Genomic DNA, 20,717 nt, shown 5'->3' with positions numbered 1-20,717 from the left:
CCCTGTACCGCCTCCCTTTGCTCCCACTCTGCCATGTGCCACTTTCAGGTCTCCTCACACTCCTGCTGGTTTCCATTTTGTCATAGGTTGCTGGCAGATTACAGGCCTCCCATAGGTGCTGCCAGGCCCCAAATCTGCCATGGGCCCCCGGACCGCCTTGTCACGCTGCTGCTGGGTCCACAGTGTGTCATGGGTCCCTGTACGGCCTCCCATTGCTGCTGTTTCCATCGCCACACTCTGTCATGTGCCACTTTCAGGTCTCCTCACACTCCTGCTGGTTTCCATTTTGTCATAGGTTGCTGGCAGATTACAGGCCTCCCATAGGTGCTGCCAGGCCCCAAATCTGCCATGGGCCCCCGTACCGCCTCGTCACGCTGCTGCTGGGTCCACAGTGTGTCATGGGTCCCTGTACCGCCTCCCATTGCTCCCACTCTGCCATGTGCCACTTTCAGGTCTCCTCACACTCCTGATGGTTTCCATTTTGTCATAGGTTGCTGGCAGATTACAGGCCTCCCATAGGTGCTGCCAGGCCCCAAATCTGCCATGGGCCCCCGGACCGCCTCGTCACGCTGCTGCTGGGTCCACAGTGTGTCATGGGTCCCTGTACGACCTCCCATTGCTGCTGTCTCCATCGCCACACTCTGCCATGTGCCACTTTCAGGTCTCCTCACACTCCTGCTGGTTTCCATTTTGTCATAGGTTGCTGGCAGATTACTGGCCTCCCATAGGTGCTGCCAGGCCCCAAATCTGCCATGGGCCCCCGGACCGCCCCGTCACGCTGCTGCTGGGTCCACAGTGTGTCATGGGTCCCTGTACGGCCTCCCATTGCTGCTGTTTCCATCGCCACACTCTGCCATGTGCCACTTTCAGGTCTCCTCACACTCCTGCTGGTTTCCATTTTGTCATAGGTTGCTGGCAGATTACAGGCCTCCCATAGGTGCTGCCAGGCCCCAAATCTGCCATGGGCCCCCGGACCACCTCGTCACGCTGCTGCTGGGTCCACAGTGTCATGGGTCCCTGTACGGCCTCCCATTGCTGCTGTTTCCATCGCCACACTCTGCCATGTGCCACTTTCAGGTCTCCTCACACTCCTGCTGGTTTCCATTTTGTCATAGGTTGCTGGCAGATTACAGGCCTCCCATAGGTGCTGCCAGGCCCCAAATCTGCCATGGGCCCCCGTACCCCCTGGTCACGCTGCTGCTGGGTCCACAGTGTGTCATGGGTCCTTGTACCGCCTCCCATTGCTCCCACTCTGCCATGTGCCACTTTCAGGTCTCCTCACACTCCTGCTGGTTTCCATTTTGTCATAGGTTGCTGGCAGATTACAGGCCTCCCATAGGTGCTGCCAGGCCCCAAATCTGCCATGGGCCCCCGGACCGCCTCGTCACGCTGCTGCTGGGTCCACAGTGTGTCATGGGTCCCTGTACCGCCTCCCATTCCTCCCACTCTGCCATGTGCCACTTTCAGGTCTCCTCACACTCCTGCTGGTTTCCATTTTGTCATAGGTTGCTGGCAGATTACAGGCCTCCCATAGGTGCTGCCAGGCCCCAAATCTGCCATGGGCCCCCGTACCGCCTGGTCACGCTGCTGCTGGGTCCACAGTGTGTCATGGGTCCCTGTACCGCCTCCCATTGCTCCCACTCTGCCATGTGCCACTTTCAGGTCTCCTCACACTCCTGCTGGTTTCCATTTTGTCATAGGTTGCTGGCAGATTACAGGCCTCCCATAGGTGCTGCCAGGCCCCAAATCTGCCATGGGCCCCCGTACCGCCTCGTCACGCTGCTGCTGGGTCCACAGTGTGTCATGGGTCCCTGTACCGCCTCCCATTGCTCCCACTCTGCCATGTGCCACTTTCAGGTCTCCTCACACTCCTGCTGGTTTCCATTTTGTCATAGGTTGCTGGCAGATTACAGGCCTCCTATAGGTGCTGCCAGGCCCCAAATCTGCCATGGGCCCCCGTACCGCCTGGTCACGCTGCTGCTGGGTCCACAGTGTGTCATGGGTCCCTGTACCGCCTCCCATTGCTCCCACTCTGCCATGTGCCACTTTCAGGTCTCCTCACACTCCTGCTGGTTTCCATTTTGTCATAGGGTGCTGTATGGCCTCCCATTGCTGCTGCCTCCACCGCCACACTGTGGCTCCAAACACTGGTTTTGGCCCCGTGACTGGCCAAATGAGTGAAGTGTGCGGTGATTCTAAGATCGACGGCACTCATCTGCATGTCATACTGACTGACAGTATTATTTCTCTTCCCCAGCAGACTCCAAGGGCATTTAAATTAAAGGTACAGTGTTCTGCACTAATATAAAGTCTCTCTGAAGCCTAGAAACACCATTTTTTAAGTTAAATTCACCACGAATATATTCGACTCGAATCAAATTTTTTCCACGAATTCGCCGAATCAGTCGAATCGAATTTTTGAATACTTCGCTCATCTCTAGTTGTAATGTTTATTTTTCTCTGGAATCTGCGATTCTTTGTTTCTTCCGGATTTTTGAAATCCATGTCTGCAAAAGAAATGCAGTATCATTATCTCGGTATAAACAATTTGCATTGGTCACTGTGCACCCACATTGTTTGTTGTCTGCGCGCATTTTTTACTGAATTAAGATGTCTTTGCACTTGTACCATTACTCCTTGAACATCCAAAATATCAAATGGACCTTCCCAGTTGCTTTGCCATGGTCCAGTTTTTCTGAAAGTTTTTACCATTACTTGTCCTCCTTTTTCGAACTTAGAAGAATGTGGAGGAACCATTTTTTGCATGCGAGTAGCTGCATGTGGTACAATAGTGTTCAGATTGTCTTGCAACATCTGTAACCACTTTGTTTTTTCTATTGCCTCTTTTTGCGGCGTACTCAAGAAAGGTTCATGGGGAAATACTAGACGCATTTTCCTTCCTGTCATTAACTCAAAAGGAAAATACTGTGTTGCAGAAGATGTTGTACTTCTGACACTCATCAGAACCAATGGTACAGCATCAACCCAAGTATTTCCTCTGTCTAATAACATTTTTGCAATCCTTGATTTGACAGTCCTATTCATTCTTTCCACAATACCTGCAGATTGTGGATGATAGGGCACATGAAATCTCTGTTGTATACCCAAGATTTTACACATTGCCTGCATGATTTTACCTGTGAAGTGGGTTCCTCTGTCACTACTGAGGTTTGTTGGTATACCCCAGACTGGAAAAACATGATTAATTAGCATTTTAGCAGTTGTTAATGCATCATCTTTGCGAACAGGCAAGATTTCAATCCATTTTGAGAAAACATCAACTACAACCAAAGCATATCTGTACCCATTTTTACCTGTAGGTAACGGTCCTATATAGTCTAGTTGTAATGTGGACCATGGTCCATCTGCTGGAGGAGTTCTTTGTAATGGAGGTTTTTGATCCTTTGGTCGAGGATTCACTTGAGCACAGATTAGACAAGATTGCACTACACTGTCTACTGTTTCTTCCATTTTGTCCCAGTAAAATTTTTCCTTGAGTATTTCAAGCAATCTTTGTTTACCTATGTGACCTAGGCTTTCGTGATTGTATTTTGTAAATTCTACCTGTAGATGCTGCGGTATAACAGGACGCAGAAACCCGTTTAAGTCATGATACAAAGATCCATATTCACATATAAAGGGAAATTTTGGATCAACCTGAGAAGCAGAAAGAGATGGATCCCTTTTCTGTTCTTCTGCAAAGGAGGGAATCTGTGTGTCTGTCTTCCTAACAACATTAACTGAGACTGGTTCAGACTGCATCACTGGTACTCCGTGTAAAGCTGCTTCCTTTGCTAAGAGATCAGCTGTTCTATTGCCTACACTCATCTCATCATTGTCCTTCCTATGAGATGGAATTTTTACAATTGCATAGGCAATAGGATTTTCCTCTGCTAGCTTAAAAATTGATTCAAGTGTCTCTTTGTGCACTAGGACTTTGTTAGATGCATCTACAAAACCTCTACGTTTCCAAATTGGTAAATAATCTGTCAGGGAACGTACAACATATGAACTGTCACTGTAGATCACTAATGGACTTCTGTTCTCTTCCTTGTCTAATGTCAACACAGTTTTTACTGCTTCAAGTTCTGCCCTTTGAGCTGAAAAATGTCCTGGCAATTTGTGCTGTATGGAATAATTACGCTCTGGATACCAAATTGAATATCCACTGTAATAATTACCTGACATACAGTATCTAGAACCATCAACAAATACAGGTTCATCAATTTTCTCTGCCTCTCTACGGAAAAGAGGAGAGGAAGTTTCTTGGACTTCACATAGACATTCATGTTCTAACCCGTTGTATTCCATCAACTGAGGTAGGACATACTTGGCATTATGTTCAACCTGTATTTGCTTAGGTGATAGAGCCAACAACCATTGAGAAAATCTTTGGTTGGAAACTCCCGGAACATTTTTCTCAAAAAGAAACTTCAAAGTGCTATGTGGAGTTTGTAGAATAATTTTGTTGAATCCTACAATATGCTCTGTTGCTTTTACTGCATAATGTACTCCCACAAGTTGTCTGACACAATCATCAAAACCTTTCTCTACTGGAGTAAGCAGACGTGAGAAGTATCCAAGACTTCTCCAGACTCCTCCCTGTTTCTGAATCAAGACAGCTGAGATTGCAGTTTCTGAAGCATGCACTTGCAAAGCAAATGGTGCTTGCTTATCAACAGTAGCCAAAGCTGGAGCTGTTTGCAAATCATTTTTCAACATCTCAAAAGCTTTTTGCTGTATTTCTGTCCAGGGACCAAATACATTTTCCTCATTGTACTTCAACAAATCATACAATGGTTTGGCTTTTTCTGCAAATGATTCGATAAAATCTCTAGAGAAATTTACCAAACCCAAAAACTGTCTCAGTGCTTTGAATGTTGTTGGTACAGGAAGTGACGCAATAGACTCAATTCTTTCCTGTAAAGGCTGTCTCTTTCCTGGACCAATCAAAACTCCAAGAAATTTTACTTCATTTTTCATGAGCTGAACTTTGCGTGTATTCAGCTTGAGACCTTCATCTTGCAGAAGTGTAAACAATTCTGCTAAGAGAGTCCTGTGTTCAGTGTCAGAATTCGTCATAAGCAAGATATCATCCACATATTGTATTAAACAATCAGGTCTAGAAAATTTAGACAAAACATTTGCTAATGCCTGATGTAAGATATACTTAGCAGAATGATATCCTTTTGGAAGACGTTTGAGACAATATTGCACATTTCTGTGGACAAATGAAAACTTGTATTGGCAACTCTCAGCCAATTTAATACTAAAAAATCCATTTGCAATGTCAAGAACAGAGAACACTTTCGCATTGGCATTTATTTGTGACATGATGTCTGGAGTTTCTGCCACAATGGGTGTACAACTTGGAGTGTATTTGTTTAGCATTCTTAGATCTATCAATAATCTATATGCACTAGGGTCATCACGCTTTGCCACTACCCACAAAGGATTATTAGTAACTGAATTGGCTTTCCTGATGATACCCTGTTCCAAAAATTCTTGTATGATTACTGATACAGGTTCATCAGATTCTGGCGGCAACTTGTATTGTTTTAATGGGGGATGGTCTTTGCCTTGAATATTAACTTCAATATTTTTGAATAGACCTACTTCATTTTTACCTTGACTCCACAGTCTTTTGTGTAGTTGTACTAACTGTTTCAATTCCAAATTATCTCCAGTATCTGGCCATTTATAGTCAGCATCAATTGCTTCTGTCAAACAGATGCTACCGACTTCACAATAATCTGCTGGGTCAATTACCATAGGCTTACGATTAGCAGAGCCTTGCCAAACAATGCCATTGGCTAAATCAAGTATCCACCCTCTTTGAGACAAAACATCAGCACCAATAATGTTCTCTGATCCTTGACAATACCAAAAGTCTATCTCCATTTGCGAACATCCTGGTATTTCAAAAGACACATTTTTACATTTTTTAGCTTGAACATCACCTTTTCCATTGAAACCTACAACTGTGCATACTGTTGCATTAGATGGAATTGGTATTTTCATGCCTAAAACACTTATTTGGGCTCCACTATCCAAAAGAATTGAAGATTTCTGTCCATTAATTTTAGCTTTTACATAAGGGCGGCCACACTTGTCCAAGAAAATTGGAGCTACATATTCCAGACAATGGAGTTCAACTTCCTTTTCTTTTGCTAGTCATGGTGAAGGTAATAGTGGCTGTCTTGAAGTATTGGATGAATGTGAGTTGTTCACATTTCCTCCATTACTAATTGACATTTCACTAATCTCTCTGATCAGAGGAGCGTAGGGTGAAGATGACTTAACTTCCTGTGAACGAATTGGAGCTGACGGTTCAGGAGAAATAAGTCCATTTTCTTTACCCAAATTTCTCATCTGAATGTCTTTCAAAAACTTCCTACACTGCCATTTCAAATGCCCTGGTTTTGCACAATAGTAACAAGTGAGTGGTCTTTGATTCCCTTGTCTTACTCTGTCATTCCTGCGGGGGGCAGCATTTCCTGTCTTGAATTTATCCTGACTGTCAGTCTTAGGATAATTATTCTCAATTAAAGCAATTTTTGGTCTTACATTATTTAGCTTTAATTGTCTCCTAATTTTGTCAATAATATAGGCAGCGTCATCCAAATTATCCTTTTCATTAGCAATCAATAAAGATGCTGGATCAAGGTACTTAAATTTTTTTACAAAATCCTTGACCATAGCAGGGGTCTCATCTTGTAAATTAAAAATCATCCTGTATGCCTTAGAATATCTGATCCTAAAGTCATAAGGATCATCATTAATAGTAGCTCTTAAGGAGTCTAAAATTTCCAAACTAGGTGTCTCCTCTCCTGTTGTGAACAGTAATAACTGTCGTAGTCTATCAGTAGCATTGCTATGAATTTCTATATCATCCTCATTCATGAAAGGAGTCTTGACTAACCTACGAGCCATAAAACTGGGGATCCACAACCCAAAAATGCGATTTCTTTGCTCATCAGTTAATTGAAACCTATCACAAAAATTCTCAAAAACATCGGAATTATGGAAAGAATTTTCTCTCATGTTATATGCTGGTATATCCTTCAATATTTTCATTAACTGATCCTGAATCTGTAACTTCAACTTAGATGCTCTAGCAAGTAATTTCTGTCTCTGAACAGTAGTCTCACTGCCTTCCTCATCACCCCTGTGTGAGTCCGGGATAAATGAAGCTTGGGCCGTTTCTGATTGTTTTTTCTTCGACACCACAGCTATTTGCTTATTTTTTAATATTGCAACATTTTGAGATTCAATTTCTTGCTCAAGATGTTCAATATAGGTACAAAAAGTTTCACAGTTTGCACAATTGGATTCAACAGTATCCTGCATGTCTGTACTCTGTAAGACATTTTTGCTATCTGTCTTAACAACACAAACCACATTTTTCTCTGGCAATTCAAACACCATAGAATTGAAAACTCTAACTAGCTTCACAATGTTACGCAATTTTCTTTTCATCTTATTAAACGTAAATCTAGAGCTATCAATATCAACATTAGCCTGCATACATTGATCATACATAGCTTTCCATAAACCAGTATCAGAAGCATGGCTAGCTAAACCTTGAAATTCCAATTTACTTTCATTAGCTAATGAGTCAATAAATTCCATTTTTCTACTCACCGAATGTAGTAAATTTCCTCTTTTGTCCTGACTTAGAGACTGGTCTGGTCACCACTTGAATCCTCAGATCTCCACAACCAACGTTTTCCGTTCCAGGTTCTGCAATCTTTCCGAAGCTTAATCAATAGAAATAGTTCATCTCAATCCCCTCTGAAGAAGCGAGGATAAATTGAAAAAACGTGGAAAAATCGAATGGCTGGCACTCGCCAATAATGTTAGATTTCCAGAGTTATGAAAAAAACTCTATTAATATTTCTAGGTTCTTGTAAATGGTTGTGGGAAGAAATCCTTATGAAAACCAGGTCAGTATGAGCAGTGTGACTTTATTTGATCACACACCAAAAATACAAAGTCAATAAAAACAGTAAATTCAGATATATGTAGCTTAAAATGAAATAAAAATAAAGAATAAATTGCCTTGGATATTAGGAAATAATGTAGTTCCTTTGCATAGCTTAGATAGAAGTTTTCTTGGCCTAGTTTAAGAAATGACCATGTGCTATTCTTTTGTTCTTTGTCCAAGCATGTGCTTTGAGTAAGAGTGTGTGAAAAGAATGTCTCTGTGTGTGTGAGTGAATGAAGTGAAGTGTAGTCTATATGAGAAGTCTTCTGCGTCGTTGTTTGAAAAGCTGCATTCTTAAAATGCATGAGAAATTAGGTCCTCCCATTAAGCTTTGTTTCAAATTCGCGGGCTTCTAAACTACTCCCATAATCATTCCCAACTTGAATAGAAACATGTGTTCCCATTCAAACCACCAAGTCATTATCATGATTGACATACAAACTATGAAAAAGATTTCTGAAGTTCTTATATTACATACAACTGTCAAAATCCATGATTTATGACTACAATTTAAACTCTCAGACTCATTAAAAGAATTCACAATATGGTATACATTACATGAGTATTTTAAAAGAAAACAGGACTTTAAATCTCTACTGATTACCTAGACTCAAACACAAATAATTCACATCTGACCACTGAAATACAAAACCTCACATTCACATCCAATTAATAGGGAATATATTCTGCCAGCATATATTTCAAAAACTACTAAAGACCGAATTAAAGTTTGGATATTAAAAAATTAATATTACAAATGTAGAATAGTTACATTGTTTAAAAATGATAAAGCGAGCGCTGGTCAAATGATATAGACTACTAAAATGGTATTACACAAGATAAATATAACCACGAACAGTAGTGCATGAACTCGTAAAAGGTCATCCACCCTTGTGATGGGTGTACTACACTATTAAGCACCTTTCTGGCTCCTGTGGCTGAGCTATATCCTCCCCAGGACCATTTGGGCACCCACTCTGATGGATGGATGGATGGAGCTGGATGACTAACCCATAGCTGCCAGCATACCGCTGCACCCCCAGATGTGCGATGTGTATAACCCATGCACATTAATACTTTTGTTCTGGTGAGTGTAGACCAGTCCCAAGGGTGGTTTACCTTTCACGAGTTCATGCACTGCTGTCCGTCACGGAGAGAACACATGTGCCATTCATAGGCACTCTCTGAGTTGGTACTCTCACACCAAGGACATTCCATTATTCAGGAATAATTATATGAACTTATTTTGGCACGATTTACCAGTTTACATCATTATTGCAATTCTTTGCACTTTTTGGTTTTTACATGCGTTCATTATTGATCACATGCATTTATAGCGCTGCACTTGTCTTTAACATAGAATAGTTATGTGATTAAAGAGAATGAAGATATATAACTATATTGGGAAATTAGAAGTATATAAATTATTTGAGATTAATGTGAAAATGTTTAACATTTGAAAATAGAATGTATGACATTCATTAGTAAATGCATTACTTTCCTGATCATTTTGGAGAAACAGCAAAAAAAAAAAAATAGAAAATTCTAATACAGCTGTACTCTTTATTACATTCTAAAAATTCTCTTTTGCTATCAGAAAAAACGCCAATGTTAATAAAGCCTGTGCTTGTGCGCCATCTAGCGAATATATCCGGTATTGCACCTAAAAATGTGCCAGACAGGATACCACATTCACTAATGGCAAAGTAGACGCTCGTTAATGAGCTTGCTAGACGCTGGTCAGACGACTGATTGATTGACCGGAGTCTGCCTGAATGGTCAGACTCTGCTGATAGACTCACATCTTAGTGAATCAGGGCCAATATGTCCGGTGCTTATCTGTTCCTGTCCTAATTTATGACGCTAGCTTTGAAATGTGCGCACATTGGAAGACACTCACGCTGACACACAAGTTCAGTCTATGAATACTTCTAGTTTATTATAATGAGAAAGTGAGCTTATATATGCAGAATGATGCGAGAGTCATGTGACAACAGCATAAGCATTATATTAGTCTTTGATTGGTCATTTCCACACGAAAACAATCTCCATCATGGTATAGGCGTGATCTTCTTCCAGCCCTTTTTCTTCTGGACTTGCTGCTTCTTGGAGTTCCTTGAGGTAGTTTCTGTCCACAGGTAAGGTCTGTAAAGTGAACAATGGTTCCCACTCTCCGGTCACCTCTCCTTCCATTTCTGGTGGTCCCATGGCCGCTCGTTTTGTCGCCAAATCTGCCAGATTATTGCCTTTGGCTTCTGAGGAGTTTAATTTCCCATGAACGTTTACCTTCAGAATAGCCACTTGAATGGATAGAAGGAGTGCTTCCAGCAGTCGTCCAATGGCTGCTCCATGTCTTATGGACATACCTGCCGCAGTCATAAATCCTCTTGCCTTCCATGTGGGTCCAAAGTCATGGGCCACCCCAAAGGCGTATCTGGAGTCTGTGTAGATAATGACCCTTTTTCCTTCCGCCATCTGACATGCTGTTGTGAGTGCTTGAAGTTCAGCTCCCTGTGCAGATATTGCTGGCGATAGGGCTCTTGCTTGTAGGACTGTGTCTGCAGTAGTGACCGCAAATCCTGTGTAATATTTGCCTCCTTCATCTGCATATCTGGAACCATCAACAAAGAAAGTAAAGTCTGGATCCTGCAGAGGTGTTTCACTCACTGTGGGGAGATGGAAGGTTTCCATTTTCATCACTTCAAGACAATTATGAGGCTCAGTGGCTCCATCATCCTCTCCACTTTCTGCATTACCTTCATTACCCCCCCCAGCAATTGGGAGGAGAGTGGCCGGATTCAGGGTTTGGCAACATAGGAGAGTGACGTTATCAGGAAGTTGGAGGGAACACTGTAGTCTAAGATGCCTCGCTGTGGACAAATGTTTAGGTTAGACTTGGTTTAAAATGCCAGCAATGGCATACGGTGCCAGAAGGACAAGTTCATGTCCCAGTACAATATCAGAGGTCTTATCCAGCAGAGCTTGAGCAGCGAAAACTGCACGCAGACATGACGGTGCTCCCCTAGCCACTGGGTCTAAACGGCATTAGTAGTAGCCTACAGGTCGTAGGCGGTCGCCATTGGAACTAGGCCAATACTCCTGTGGCATGGCCTTGGCGTTCAGACACGAACAGTTTGAAAGGTTTCTCGTAGTCTGGTAGACCTAGGGCTGGGGCTGAAGAAAATAAGCGTTTTAGAGCCAAAAAGTTGGAGATACCCCTGTGAGTAAAGTGTGGGGATTTGGAACGATAGGTGTCTCTAAGACAGTGGCTTCATTCACTGCTCGGAGGTCCTGTACCATCCTGTATTTCTCTGGTTCTCCTTTGGGTGTCTTCTTTTTTTTATCGGGAACAAAAGTGTATTACATGGAGAGGTACAAGGTATGAGTGCACCATTTGCCACAAGGGACTTGACCTGCTTCGAAATGGCTTTGGATTTCAGTGGGTACCGTGGGTACCGTGGTTTCCTGGGTAGGGGAGCTCCAGGCTTCAGTTCCACCATAATTGGGGGTACCTTTTAAACGTCCAATATCTTCGGGTCCTGTGGACCATAGACAACTTGGGATTCTGCTCAGCACATCCGGTGCTACGTAGAATGTACCACTGACTTGTAAGACCGGACACACTGGGTAGAGGCGGCTCACTTGAGGCGTTGGCCTTCCAGTTGTCTAATTTGGTGTACCAATATGGCTGCCTCCAGGAAGTGTACTGGGCTGGGCAGGAAGGGACAAACAGGAGCAGCAAGATGGCTGCCATCAGGAAGTGTACTGGGCTGGGCAGGAAGGGACAAAGCAGGAGCAGCAAGATGGCTGCCTTCAGGAAGTGTACTGGGCTGGGCAGGACTGTTCCTGGCCTCCTTTGTTCTGAATTCTATCATCATATGCTTCTTTATGCAACGCTTTTGCAGTTTTTTTTTTACCAAGCTTCTGTCACGTTCAGCAAACCTTTTTTCACATAACATTCCTCTCTGTTCCTACAATGATTTATGCCAGTCCTGACCTTCAGCTTACAAACTTTCGCTACTTTAGATAACTTTTTAACTGCTTCACTTCCTTCACACCTCTTCACAATATGACATGCCAGTAATCCTTTTCAATATTTTAACACATAAACAGTTTTTTTTTTGTTTTTTTCCTGTAGCAATACCTGTTCTGTCCACTGCTCTTTGTGGATAACTTTGGCTACATTATACCAAACTTCTTGCTGTCTTCAGCACATGTTTGTCAACTAAGACATCTTTCTTCTCTTTTTTTCTTTTTTTTTACCTCCTTATCTTTAATTCCACATACTTTTCCTCTTCTCTCTCTGCAACCAGGTCACATGCTAACATTCCTTTCTAGGGGTCTTATCAGCATCTGACCCATCTCCTCCCCCCTTCTCTGTCCTTCCTAACAGAAATCTAAGACACTTCACAGGCTGCTGTCCAAACTTTCCTTAACCCTTAACAAACCCCAACCTTCAGTTATGAACGGCAAACATTAACTTACAGACACACATTTAGGACATAACATAGCAGTCTTTCTTGGTGGGCTATGAGTACAGATCACTGAGTAAATCTTCGTAACCCACACAAACACGGTTACGGCACCCGCTGTCACACTACCGTGACGCGTATCCGACACCTCCTCTGCTGGTCAACACACAAGGTTACCACACCCAGAGAAATTATGTGTCAAAACCCTCAGTAGGTCCACTCCTCTTCCACCTCAAGACTGATACATAAAAACACACAACAGAGACCCAGGTAACAGATAAGCACATGCAGGTAAAAATGAAATAAACTCCGGGCAAGCAAAGTTACCTGCCTTTAATGACCTTTAGCAGCCGTACTAGGCACAGGTATGAATCAACAACAAAGACAGGATAAGCAATGGTAAGATAGAAAAATACATCTTACCATGCTCCAGAGGCGATCAATCTCCGGCCTGTCCAGTTTGACTGACACCTAATGCCCGTTCAGGTCGGCTGACTGCAGGTTAATGACCCGGAGTCCTGGGTTTCGGCACCAGCTGTGTTAGTAGAGCACTCAATATGTCCGGTGCTTATCTGTTCCTGTCCTAATTTATGACGCTAGCTTTGAAATGTGCGCACATTGGAAGACACTCACGCTGACACACAAGTTCAGTCTATGAATACTTCTAGTTTATTATAATGAGAAAGTGAGCTTATATATGCAGAATGATGCGAGAGTCATGTGACAACAGCATAAGCATTATATTAGTCTTTGATTGGTCATTTCCACACGAAAACAATCTCCGTCATGGTATAAATGTGATCTTCTTCCAGCCCTTATCTTATAGAGAAGAAAAACATTCCTTTGTTTCCCAAATCACACGGTGGGAGGGGGTCTGTGTGTGTGAGCAGACATTTCTTAAGCAAGAATTTCTTATAGTACCACAAAGCCCAGCAGGCAGAAAATATTCACACAACATATGTATTAAAGTATAAAAGTAAATATTTATAAAACTTATAGAAATAGCGTATATATATATATATATATATTCAATAGGAAACGAAATAGGCATTTTACCAAATCCATCACAAAACTGAAAAAATGACTTGTTCTCTATGGTGCTTCTTCACACCTGATCACCGGAACAGGCGCCATAGAGAACAATTGATTTTGTAAGTTTGAGTGTTTTTGGATCTTGGATCTTCAAGCTACAAAACCCTCCAGTGTGAATGCAGCCTTAGAGTTGTACAACTACCAGTGAGGACGTATCGGCTTGTCTGCTGGTCTGTAGGACTACAAGGGGCAGCTTAGTAGAAGTTTTATTGCTTTAATCTGTGACAGTTTCAATCTGTTTTTGCATGCCTGTTCACTTGTATGGAAAGAGAATCAGTTCTGAACGAACGTTTGTTGACCTCGGCCCTAATTTTCACCAAAGTGTCTGATATTTTCCTGAGACATGCACATTGTTCTGCAGGAGATTCTTTCAATATTGGTGTCCCTCCATATAATGAATCCTATGAACAAAGTGCAAGTCACAGCCCAGCCTCGCCCTGTGTAGGAGGAAGTGACACCTCCCAGCTGCATTCTTCCCCGGTGTCAGAGACTTTCATTTCTCCTACTATCAGCGATGGCGTCTGCTAATCTGAGAGCCGAGCTGGAATGTTCCGTCTGTCTGAACATTTATACAGATCCTGTAACCCTGAGATGTGGACACAACTTCTGCCGGGTCTGTATTGATCGTGTTCTGGATACACAGGGGGGGTCTGGAGGACATTCCTGTCCTGAATGCAGAGAGAAGTTTCCGGATCGTCCTACACTGCACAGGAACATAACACTGCGTAACATAGTGGAGAATTTCCTGTCTGCTCAGCCTGATCAGGAGGAGTCTGGGGTCTTCTGTACTCACTGTGTGGACTATCCTGTACCTGCTGTTAGATCCTGTCTGCTCTGTGAGGTTTCTCTGTGTGATAAACACCTGAGAGCCCACAAAAAGTCCCCAGAACATATCTTATGTGACCCCACCTTGTCCATGGAGAGCAGGAAATGCTCCGTCCATAAGAAGATCCTGGAGTATTACTGCACTGAGGATGACACCTGTATCTGTGTGTCCTGCACTTTGGCTGGAAAACATCGAGGACACCAGGTGGAGATGTTGGGTGAGGCTTCTGAGAAGAAGAAGGAGACACTGAGGAATGTTCTGCAGAAACTTCTGACAAAGAGAGAGGAGATGGAGGAAAGAGTCCAGAGTCTGCAGGAACACAGGAGGAAAGTAGAAGAAGAAGCAGCTGGTGACACCGAGAGATTCACTGCCCTGTTTATATATCTCAGGAGACGTCTGGAAGACCTGGAGAAGAGAGTCCTGAGGGAAATCTCCGAGAGGGCAGAGCGGGTCTCCATCTTCATCCGGGATCTGGAGATAAAGAAGGAGGATCTGTCCAGGAAGATGCGTGACATTGAGGAGCTGTGTAACATGACGGATCCACTGACTGTCCTACAGGAATCAGACACAGGTGACTTGTGTGATACTGAGGATGGAGATAATGAGGACAGAGAGAGACATGAGGAACTCCTCCATGATGGAGGGGGGCTGGATGTGGCTGGGATATCACACACATTACACACATTATCTGATATAATAACAGAGGGAAATGTATCCTTCTATATACAGGGAGCTGAGGACATATTACTGGATGGAAACACAGCTCATAATAATCTACATATATCAGATGACAGGAAAACTGTATCCTGGTCAGATAGAAACCAGAATCCTCCAGAAACACCAGAGAGATTTCAGGATTATTCTCAGGTGTTGAGCAGTCGGAGTTTCTCCTCAAGGAGACATTACTGGGTAGTGGATGTCGGGGGATCCGATGAATGGATAGTCGGGATGTGTTACCCCAGTATAGACAGGAGAGAGAGGCGGTCACAGATTGGATGGAATAACAAGTCCTGGGGTTTGTACAGGAATGGTGATCAGTATGGGGTGATACATGACAGTAAACAAATCCCCTTACCCCCCAATCCCCCCAGTACCAGAGTCAGCATAGATCTGGATTATGAGGCCGGGAGGATCTCCTTTTATGATCTGTGTGACCCGATCCGACACCTCCACACCTTCACCACCACCTTCACTGAGCCCCTCCATGCCGGGATATGTGTAGGGAGAGGTTGTATAAAGATCTGTGGGGGGAATCGGGGAAAGTGAGAACTCCGCCCAGAGTGGTGACATCACAGGGAGGGAGGACGAGATTGGTGGAACATTCAGCCAATAGTCCTGCAGTGTTTTCTATGATCCATATATTACTGTGAGACGTCTCTATTTCTCCCTCACAGATGTCTATGATTGGCTGGAAGAACTGTCCAATTATAGTGAAGGCTTTTCTCTATTGGTCAGCGAGGAGAATGTGATCTATCTATCTATCTATCTATCTATCTATCTGTCTATTATCTATCTATTATCTATCTATCTATCTATCTATCTATCTATCTCTCAGGGGGGGACTTACCATTCGGGAATTCTGTTATATACAGGGAATAGTCAGTGTACGGATATCAGTGTTATATACAGGGAATAGTCAGTGTACAGATATCAGTGTTATATACAGGGAATAGTCAGTGTACAGATATCAGTGTTATATACAGGGAATAGTCAGTGTACGGATATCAGTGTTATATATACAGGGAATAGTCAGTGTACAGATATCAGTGTTATATACAGGGAATAGTCAGTGTACGGATATCAGTGTTATATATACAGGGAATAGTCAGTGTACAGATATCAGTGTTATATACAGGGAATAGTCAGTGTACGGATATCAGTGTTATATACAGGGAATAGTCAGTGTACAGATATCAGTGTTATATACAGGGAATAGTCAGTGTACAGATATCAGTGTTATATACAGGGAATAGTCAGTGTACGGATATCAGTGTTATATACAGGGAATAGTCAGTGTACGGATATCAGTGTTATATATAGGGAATAGTCAGTGTACGGATATCAGTGTTATATACAGGGAATAGTCAGTGTACGGATATCAGTGTTATATACAGGGAATAGTCAGTGTACAGATATCAGTGTTATATACAGGGAATAGTCAGTGTACAGATATCAGTGTTATATACAGGGAATAGTCAGTGTACGGATATCAGTGTTATATATACAGGGAATAGTCAGTGTACAGATATCAGTGTTATATACAGGGAATAGTCAGTGTACGGATATCAGTGTTATATACAGGGAATAGTCAGTGTACAGATATCAGTGTTATATACAGGGAATAGTCAGTGTACGGATATCAGTGTTATATACAGGGAATAGTCAGTGTACGGATATCAGTGTTATATACAGGGAATAGTCAGTGTACGGATATCAGTGTTATATATAGGGAATAGTCAGTGTACGGATATCAGTGTTATATACAGGGAATAGTCAGTGTACGGATATCAGTGTTATATACAGGGAATAGTCAGTGTACGGATATCAGTGTTATATACAGGGAATAGTCAGTGTACGGATATCAGTGTTATATACAGGGAATAGTCAGTGTACGGATATCAGTGTTATATACAGGGAATAGTCAGTGTACGGATATCAGTGTTATATACAGGGAATAGTCAGCGTACGGATATCAGTGTTATATATACAGGGAATAGTCAGTGTACGGATATCAGTGTTATATATAGGGAATAGTCAGTGTACGGATATCAGTGTTATATACAGGGAATAGTCAGTGTACGGATATCAGTGTTATATACAGGGAATAGTCAGTGTACGGATATCAGTGTTATATCTGTACACTGACTGTCCCCTATATTTTACACCACGGGCAGACTGACCATTTGAGAACTCAGGCACTGCCTGAGGGCCCGACGTCAGTAGTGGGCCCCATGAAATGCCCCTGGTAACTTTTATTGGCTTTTTTTGAGTGTGGGCGGGGACACAGGGGCCCCATGATCCCCTATTGCCTGGGGGCCCCATGAGTTGTCAGTCCGCCACTGTATAACACTGATATCTGTACACTGACTGCTATTCCCTATATATAACACTGATATCCGTACACTGACTATTCCCTGTATATAACACTGATATCTGTACACTGACTATTCCCTGTATATAACACTGATGTCTGTACACTGACTATTCCCTGTATATAACACTGATATCCGTACACTGACTATTCCCTATATATAACACTGATATCTTGAACATAGTGTAGAGAAATTCTGTGACAAACGCATGGAATGCGGGCAGTGCAATATGTAGGTGGGGCTTTGTGTGGGTGTGGCTTGAGTGTGGTTGGGGACACAGGGGGCCCCATGATCTCCTATTGCCTGGGGGCCCCATGAGTTGTCAGTCCGCCCCTGCTGTCTATCTATCTCTATAAAGTAGAACTAAAGACAAAACGTATTTTAGTATTGGATGGGTGGAGAGGGATTAGAACCCCGGCCAGGTTTTTATTGCTGTCTGGGCCCCCATTGGGGAGATTCGGTCTCTCTATTTGTCCTTGTAACCATTATCACCAGAAGTAACAATGAAACAAATGTTGGGTTGTCACCAGAACATAGATCAGGTTGGGGGGCAGAGGAAGAGGACCGGCATAACCCGGTGTGTGTCTGTACAGAGCAGCATAGAGCCCCCACCTTCCCCAGGATGTACAGGACATAAAAAGGAGACACATACTGCTAATATATCATCACACACTAACCTGTCTGCATCCTACAGAGTTCTATTCTAGGAATCTGCATGGAGGAAGTATGGTGGCAGCCATTGCTAACTACTTCTAAAGAATACTAGTTCCCTGGCTGTCATTCTGATCCAACGCCTTCTGTACTTTCTATGTCAGACCACCTGGAAGAAGTATTCAGACTCGGAGTTCTGACTTAACTCTGATTTCCTGATCGGCATGATTGTTCCAGGTCAGTGTCCCCGAATACGGAGTCCACAGACAGCCAGGAGAAGAGCATTTTCAGAAGACATCCAGCAATGGCCCCTCCATATTCCCCCCAGTACAGGTGTCATTTATGTCACAGCCGGGGACATTCTTCTCGCATCGTTTGTTTTCATTTTCCCCGAATACAAAATGCTGAATGATAATCTACAATGTCTTTTGTTGGTTTTATTCATTTTCTGGAAGATTTACAAATGAATAAATTGATCTTTTCTGTCACTTTTCTTATTACTTATTGTATGAAATATTCATTTTATAAATCAGCATTTAATCCCGGCTCCTCCATGACACCGTGTTACAGAGAATTCTGGGCTTTCCGATAACACAGCCCAGCACTAGCTGGTCTGGGGACAGAGATGAGAGTGCCAACGTGCTCTTATCATCTTCTGGAATGAGGTCGGTGTGGCCCTCAGTAGATGTAATGTGGCCCCATTGAGGTCTTATTCCACTCAGCTCAGCCTCTTTCATGTAGATATGACGTGTCTGACCTCACTGGCCTAGTCAGCAGTCCAGGTGCTGTCATGTCCATCTTCCAATGTCCATCTGAGAGAGCCCAATGGTGGACATTGTCACAAGGGTCAGGAGGATGATGATAATCACACTGAGTATGTTTCACCCACTGATCCCTAATACCAAGGAGGGATCCATCCATTGGCAGTAGACTTGAGCCTGTTGGCCTCCAACCAAGGTTGGGTAATGTTGGCTAATGAAGCAGAAAGTTCTATTGATGTAGCATCTCTCAAGTTTAGCTAGGGGGAGCTAGACTAGGTTTAGGAGGATAGGAGGGCTGAGTAGCAGTCTGGGCATGAGTTACTGGGGTCATGTTTAGGTCAGGATGAGGGCTCTGGAGGTTTGTTCCCTTATACCTCCTCCTGTTCTAAAATCTTGGAGAAGATTCTAGAATAAGTGGGTGGGGGTGAGGAGTGGCTGGCCTGCACACTTAAAGAACTTTGTCCAATCCCCAAACAGGAGGCTTAGCATGGGGCCAGGGAAGCCTTGAAGTGTGACTAAGCCTGCTCAGCAGCAGGAGAGTTTGGGTGGAAGATGTGAGGAAGGCTGAGATGCAGGAGCCTGGGAGGGGGCCCAGTGGGAGGAGCCAGCACCATCTTGGCTGAAGGGACCTAGCAGAGGGAGGAAGAAGTCTGTCCTCCTCCTCAGTCTCTCCCGCTCCTTGCATTTCCTGGACATGTTCCAGACCTGCTGCACTACAGTATGTGTGGGGTAGACTTGCTGTAGAGGGTGGTCTGTACCCCGCTATGTGCACGGTTCTCTCCCTGCTCTGCAGAGACAGTTTCATGTGCGCCCCTCCCATTCAGCTGCTGGCCACACCCACATCCCCCATTCTTTGAATGTTCTCATGTACAGCACCATCACGCCTAATGTGCATCACTACAGCTATGACACGACTTTGTTGTTTCTCCATTGTAAAATGTTGTTCTATAACCCCATCGCCCCGTGTTCTTCTCTGCTTCTTGTGTGACTGGTTCTGTTAAAAAAAAATGAGAAAAAAATCCTTAAATGAAGAAATTGCAAACAAATATATATTTCTACCACTTTATAAACCTCTGGCTCATCCACATCTGGAGTATGCTGTCCAGTCCTGGTCACCAGTCCTCAGGTAGGATGTGCTAGAACTGGAGAGAGTCCAGAGAAGGACAACAATGATAATAAGGGGGCTGGAGGACCTCCGTTATGAGGAACAACTACAAGCATTAAACCCTGGAGAAGAGACAATTACGAGGAGATCTGATAACAATGTACAAATCTTTACATGGGGACTCCAGCATTGAGAGGAACCTATTTAATCTCAGGTCTCTATAGGACTCACATGGCCCAGCAATGAAGTTGGATAAGAAGCGGTTCAGTCTTAAACTGTGTAAGGGTTTCTTTTAGGGCGCTGATAAGGGGGTACCACCGGGCCATCACTTAACAGGGGGGCCTGGCCAGCCAGCAGATTCAGGTTTCAATGACATGTTCCATACAGGGAGGGACTGACCATTCCAGACTGTCTGAGGGCCCAGGGCCCAGGGCAAGTAGAGGGTCCCATGAGAGACTCCATCACTGCACCTCTACTTGTTGTGGCGCACCGATCATACTCCATCACACTTGCCTGCAGAGCGGTCTCTGTTTGCGGTGCTCTCCTCAGCAGTCCAATTTCCTATTAGTCCCGTTTCCTAGATCGGTGACATGTGATTGGTCCCCCCATCCTCCCCGCAGACACACATCCCCTTACATGAGGACAGGACAGAGACAGCGGGGAGCCCGGTGTCCGGCCACAGAACACCCCCTCCGGGAGAGCCATGCATGACAAGCCCCGCCCTTACTCTG

General features: G+C 43.7%; 1 protein-coding gene across 1 annotated transcript; it reads left to right on the top strand.

The window, feature by feature from the left end:
- The first annotated feature begins 14,048 nt into the window (after positions 1–14,048).
- On the top strand, positions 14,049–16,300 carry LOC149457331 (E3 ubiquitin-protein ligase TRIM21-like). Its single transcript, XM_089683860.1, has one exon. The coding sequence runs from the start codon at positions 14,066–14,068 to the stop codon at positions 15,641–15,643; it is 1,578 nt and encodes a 525-aa protein (XP_089539986.1). The 5' UTR covers positions 14,049–14,065; the 3' UTR covers positions 15,644–16,300.
- The last annotated feature ends 4,417 nt before the right edge of the window (positions 16,301–20,717 follow it).

The sequence above is a fragment of the Staurois parvus genome, unplaced genomic scaffold (assembly GCF_062004578.1).
Source record: "Staurois parvus isolate SC_StPar_1 unplaced genomic scaffold, SC_StPar_1.0 ptg000325l, whole genome shotgun sequence".
Taxonomy (NCBI): Eukaryota; Metazoa; Chordata; class Amphibia; order Anura; family Ranidae; genus Staurois; species Staurois parvus.
The sequence above is the reverse complement of the archived record's forward strand: the minus strand, read 5'-3'. Positions and strand labels throughout refer to the sequence as shown.

Bases quoted from the DNA above. Each gene is read 5' to 3' on its own strand.
- LOC149457331 (XM_089683860.1), top strand. From the start codon at position 14,066: ATGGCGTCTGCTAATCTGAGAGCCGAGCTGGAATGTTCCGTCTGTCTG.